The sequence below is a fragment of the Galeopterus variegatus genome, unplaced genomic scaffold (genome assembly GCF_000696425.1).
Source record: "Galeopterus variegatus unplaced genomic scaffold, G_variegatus-3.0.2 Scaffold602, whole genome shotgun sequence".
Lineage (NCBI taxonomy): Eukaryota > Metazoa > Chordata > Mammalia > Dermoptera > Cynocephalidae > Galeopterus > Galeopterus variegatus.
The window spans coordinates 158,024-164,446 of NW_007726713.1; the positions used below are offsets into that span (position 1 = coordinate 158,024).

Genomic DNA, 6,423 nt, shown 5'->3' on the forward strand with positions numbered 1-6,423 from the left:
AAAAAAAAAAAGTTACCAAATAATAAACATGTAAAAAAGTCTCTCTTTTCTTCATGCATGCGTGTGTGTGTGTGTGTGTGTGTGTGTGTGTGTGTGTGTGTGTGTGTATACAGTCTTCCCTTGGTAGCTGTGGAGATTGGTTTCAGGACCTTCTGCAGATACTAAAATCTGTGGATGTTTTAGTCCCTGATATAAAATAGCACAGTATTTGCATATAACCTATGTACATCCTCCTGTGTAGTTTAAATAGTTTATAATACCCAATACAATATAAATGGTTGTTATACTATGTTCTCTAAGGAATAATGACAAGAAATAAAAATCTGTACATGTTTAGTACAGACACAATTTTTTTCAAATATTTTCAAATCCACAGACATGTGGCCCACAAATATGGAGGGCTGACTGTATATGTAAATCCATTTTTAATGGAATGGAAGGGATGCAAGACAAAAATAATTATAGTGACTTTCTCAATGAAGGGGAACACAGGAATAGAACTAGAGATCATGGTAAAAGGGGATCTTAACCTAACAATTTATTATACATAAACCTTATATTTTATTTTAAAAATATAGTCTTGAAGCAAATGCTAAAATGTCAACAATAATCTGTTCTAGGTTGTAGTAACCTGGAGAAAATTGTAGTTATCGTATTATTCATTACAACTTCTGAGTGTTTTTTCAAAAGAAGTTTTAAAATTCCAACTGTTGAATTAAGAATAATTAAGATGACTTTTCAATGTCTATTGAAATGAACTTTAGGTAGATTATACTAACAATAGTTTTAATAATTATTCTTAATGTTAAATATAAAAGTTTTATTGAATTTACTTATTAGGATTTTAACATGTATTATTTATATTTTTATGGTATCTGTTGCAGGTTGTATGACCAAGAACTAGTTTTATGTTTCTATTACTCTGCTCCTTAAAAACTTCCAGTGTTTCTTTTATTTCTGCATAATAAAGCCAAGACTTTGAGATTAACATTAAAATCTTTCTAATTCTGACCCCATCTTTAATGACCAATTGTTTCTGTAGCTCTCAAGTACATAGCCTTCTTTCTAATCATATTTGAACTCATTTTCCCTAGTCTTTCTTTTTTATTCCTAATATATACCTTTTAAAATGCCAATAATATGATCCTCTTTCTAATAGCAATCTATCATTCTTTCAAAAATTGTTTCATGTGTAATTTCCTTTATAATATGTATGTGTGTAATATGTATGTATTTGTGTGTAAGATATATATATCTCCCTCTCAACATGACTAGATGATCAAACACTAATGTATACAGGAGGCTACTTATTCTCTGTGTAAAGTAGTGTGGTGAACATGGAAATGTACCATCCAGGTTCCCCTTCAAAGAAGGACCTTTTGCCCTCGCTACTAATAGTGCCATCAGGGGTCACCCTTCAACTGTCAGCCCCTTCAGGGGTTGGCTCACCTGCACAGAACTTCCTTTTTTAAGGACACACCTTCACAGGAACCACCCATACTTAGTGACTAATCAAGCTGGAGGTAGAAAGGTCTGGCCATTTCAGTCCAATGCAGGACAACTGCGATGGACTCTAAGCTCTAGAGCTTGTCTTTGGGGTCACTTGAGCCTATTGGGTCTGCATGATAGCTGCCTTCTCCATCTGCCCAATCCTGCCTCTCCTCTTGCTTTCCAAAGGTTTTGATCCCAGGAGAACTCCCAATAAACATTCTGAACGTTAAACTTCGCCTCAGAGTCTATTCCCAGGGAAAAGAAACTGCAATAAGTAGTTCGTTTATATTTCTATTATAGCCTTTATCTCCTTGTGTTTTATTTATATATGTAACTGATTCCCTTCTTGAACTGTGACTAGCTTAAGGGCAGTGACCATCTTTGTGTTCCCAGTGCCTAACGCAGCAACAGCATTTTAGAACTCAGTAGGAGATTTTACATACACACACACACACACACACACACACACACACACATGTATGTATGTATGTATGTACATATATACACAACTTGCATACAAACCCTAGTTAGCTGAAAAATTTACAAAATGTAAAAATCCTTTAATTTAGAGTTTTAAACATTTTATTTTAAATGTTTTCCAGCTTTCAGATGAAATGGAGACAGAGAAGAATATAGAGGTATTTAAAGTTTCTGTTCTGCCAGATTGTATATCAAAAGTATTATGTGGGGTTAAAAGAATATTTATAATAATGTAGATGTAACCATAGACACATAAAGGGGCCCCAGGGGAAAGAAGTGGGAACAGGTACAGAAGCTTTCTCTTTCTGCCTAGTACATATTTCTTTATCTGTAGTCCAGTTAAAATTCTTAATCATTCCAATATATATCAGTTAGTTCTGAAATATGATTTTGTTATGCTTTGGGGTTTGGCATATGAATATGCCAGGGCTCTTCATTTTGGAGAAGCAGAAAATATGAAGATTTTTCATAAGTGGGATATGTATATTTTTAATTTAATTTAGTGAAAAGAAATAAAATAATTATGTCAGTGATCGTTTATCTGTGTTCTGTATTCATATGAGATTACTATACTGAGAAGAGTGTAATAATTACTATTCTATGATATTTCCCACTTTCTAGGGTTGCAACTTCTCAGGATTCAAATCAAATGAGCTTACTCAACTACCCAGACATTTGGATGCTGAACGAATTTATCTTTTTATTTTAAAAGCCCATAACTTTGATGTATGTAAATATTATTTTATTGTATAATAAACTTTGAGAGTATGACTTAATGAATGAGAAGTTTATTTAAAGCTATGACAAGTTAGGTTTTAAGCATTGATCATTTTGGGGGAAATTTGGCCAGAAAGGCCAATGATTTCTAACACCCTGATTACCAGAAGAGAATGTATTAGATTCCGTGTTATTGCCTCAAGAGTCTGAGATTGCTAGCATGCACTGGGTTGGCATATGACTGTAACAGGTGTTTTTCCCTCTCTGTTTCTGCTCTATCAACTCAGGATATTTTAGCCTTCTCATTTTGACATGAAATAACTTATAGGAGTTCTTCTCTACAACCCTTTTGGGTGTTCCTTTTGAGCCTCCAAATGTCCTGGAGAATTTGGGGATAGTATCCTTACAGGGTAACAAAAATTATGAAAAACTGCAGTTGTAGGAATGTAACTAAATCAATGGTCAATGATTGCCAGGGGTAGAATTTGGGTGGGGTGATTACTGATAAAACTGGTCATTTTTCCCTTTGTATTTCAATTTTCTACTTTTTAAGTTGAGGTACTTTAAATATGTTGTTTGTAATTAAGAAGTACTAAATCTAAGTTGAAGCTGTTGAGAATGTACTCCATACCATACTTAGTGGCCAATAAAAAAGAAGTGTCCCCACAAAATGCATGATAAAAAATTTTCTTGCTGTAAAAGTTTTCATGATGTCCTTTCTTGTGGACTTGTACTTGAAGAACAGGAATTCATATCTACAGATTTCATTAAAAGAAATCTTGAATTCTACTGAATCTGGCATTTAAAAACTTTTGTGCGTAAGAAGATAAAATTACGCGTAGAAACTGCCTATTTAAACCAACATTTATAGTCTCTAGTAGTCATGATAAACAGATTTAAACTTATGTACCAATTTTGGTCAATTTTCTGCTTAGAGAGAACACTACGTTTAGACAGGCTCATGATGGGGCTTATAGAAATAGAATTCCATGAATAAATTGTTGATATTTTCTTCAATGGAAAAGAGGGATATTATGGCATGTATGTAATATTTTTGCTACTTCTGGTCTATCCCACACCATCCTTTCAATAGCTACTAGCCAAATGTGGTTAATAATCATATGAAAGGTGATTAGTGTACTGAGCAGAAAATTTTTTATTTATTTGAATTAATTTATGTATAAATCTAAAAGCTAAAATTTGATTCAGTTATTGAAAATCTTTCAATTATGTTTGAAACAAAATTACAACATGTATTTTATGAAGTCTAAATGATGATCAAATATTTTTGATGAAAATTCAGTGTTCAAATTGAGATGTGCAGTAAGTATAAAACAAATACCACATTTCAAAGACCTAGTATCAAAAAAAGAACACAGAATATTTCATTAGTAATATTTATATCAATTATATGTTGACATGATAATATTTTAAATATATTTGGTTAAATAAAATTTCATTAAAGTTGATTTCACCTTTTACTTTTTAATATGACTAGTAGAAAATTTAATATTACAAATGTGGCTCATATTAAATTGCTATTGGACAGTGCTAGTCTATAACCATTGAATACATACTTCTTATAAAGCCTGTTTACAACATTAACATGTTTTATTATGTATTTTAATTTGATCTCCATGTCTTTTTTCCCATAGAAAAGAGTTTTTAAAATCTGGAAGAGTCATTTTCTCTCAGAAGCCTCCATTGCTCTTTTGCATGACTCCTTTTGGTGGTGGTTTCTACATAAATTTAAGGTATAACTTTTTCAAATTCTTTTTTTAAACTTGATTTGCAGCACAATTAATTTTTCAGCACCATGCTCTGGCCAAATGAGCTAATCAGTCAGCCTATCACAATTAATTTTTCAGTAGCAGTAACACTAGTAAAAAAAAAATGTTTTTCTGGATCCTTTCACAGAGATTAGGTTTTGATCACTCCACACATGTTAGAAATCCCATTTGAAGTTTAGAATTCTTTCAGAGGAGTTAAGACTTCAATACAGATTTCAAAGATCCTGGATCTTCCATAATCAAAAAAAGATTAGTGAAATCAAACATTATAGTGAAAAAGTTGTAGCTTTGCTCAATACTACAATGTACTGGGAAGCACTAAACAGAAAACCCACTGCTAATCAGTGACATTAAAGGAGGTTCCATTTGGAAAAGGGTCTACAGAATGGATAGAGAGAGGATTTTTACTTGTTTCAGAAAGGCAGTAATTCTGATTAGGATTAAAATGATAAAGAGATGAGTATCTGACAAAAAATGAAAGAATGAAGATATGTAACACATGAGACAGTGTTTGACTAGAAGAATTTCATAATGATATTGTAATACTCTTAATGTTTTTAAAAAATTTTCCTTAGGATCTTGGCTCCCAAAAAGATGCAAAAAGATAGAAAGTGCATCACTCCCATCCATATAACAACAACAACAAAGCCATATAATCTACAAAGTTGCAACTTTTTGAACCCTTCATTCAAAGTAGATTTCAAAGCAGAGAATGTTACCAGTAATAAAGAGAGGAATTGTATAATAATAAATTGGTCAATCCATCAAGATGACATAAAAGTTCTAGATATTTATATACCTAATAAAATGCTTAGAAACACATTTAATAAAAACCTCGAATACTTAAGGAGAAATAGACAAATCTATAAGTATAATTACAGATTTCAACATATCACTCTCAATAATTTGTAAAATATACAGAAAACCAGTAATGATATAGAATGATATTTAAAAATAAAACAAAACAAACAAAAAAAACCTTGAACAATACTGTCAAACAACTTGACCTAATTGAAATTTATTAAATTTCCTTCCTGTCTTAGTCCATTTTTTGCTGCTAAAACAGAATACCACAGACTGGGTAATTTGTAATGAACAGAAATTTATCATCTCATGTTTCTGGAGGTTGGGAAGTCCAAGTCTGAAGGTCTGCAATCTGGTGAGGGCCTTATTGCTACATCATCCCCTGGCAAAAGGCAAAAGGGCAAGAGAGTAAGGTTGAGAAAGAGACAGAGAAGAGAGAATAAGAGGGGATCAACCCATTCCTGTGATAACAAACCCACTCCTGAGATAATGGCAATCCATACCTGGGGGCAGTACCCTCATGACCCAAACACCTTCCATCAGGCCCCACCTCTGAACACTGGGGATCAAGTTTCCAATACATGAACTTTGGGGCATATATTCAAACCATAGCAGTGAACAACAACAGCAGAGTACACACTCTTCTCAAGTGCACATTAAACATTTAGAAAGATAAGCTATAGCCTGAGCTGGAAAAACATCCTAATAAATTTATAAGAATTCAAGTCATTCAAAGTATGTTTTCAGGCCAAAATGGAATTATAAATGAATAACAGGGAGAGTTCTGGAAAATCCCCAAATATTTGGAACTAAATAACTCACTTCTCAGTAACCATGGGTCAAACCAGTAATTAATAGAGAAATCAGAAATTATTTTTAACTGAATGAAAATTAAAACACAGAATAAAATTTGTGGGACATAGCTAAAGTGGAACTTAGAGAGAAACTTACAGTATTAACATACCTAAATTGTATAAAAAAGAGAAAGTTCTCAAAGACTATGACCTCAGCTACTACCTCAAGAAGCCAGAAAAGGAAGAAGAATAAAACCTAAGACAAGCAGAAGAAAGGAAATAATAAAGATCAGAGTGGGAACCTATAAAATTAAAAACAGAAAACAGTAAAGAAATTGTAAAAAAAA

The 6,423-nt window shown here is 32.4% G+C and overlaps 1 protein-coding gene across 1 annotated transcript in view; it reads left to right on the forward strand.

The window, feature by feature from the left end:
• Window positions 1–6,423, forward strand: part of FAM227B (family with sequence similarity 227, member B) — a 266,420-nt gene that overhangs the window by 28,737 nt on the left and 231,260 nt on the right. The window contains exons 5-7 of the mRNA XM_008570440.1: window positions 2,094–2,129; window positions 2,593–2,697; window positions 4,344–4,442. Of these exons, the coding sequence (XP_008568662.1) occupies window positions 2,094–2,129; window positions 2,593–2,697; window positions 4,344–4,442 (240 nt within the window). The remainder of the gene's footprint in view (window positions 1–2,093; window positions 2,130–2,592; window positions 2,698–4,343; window positions 4,443–6,423) is intronic.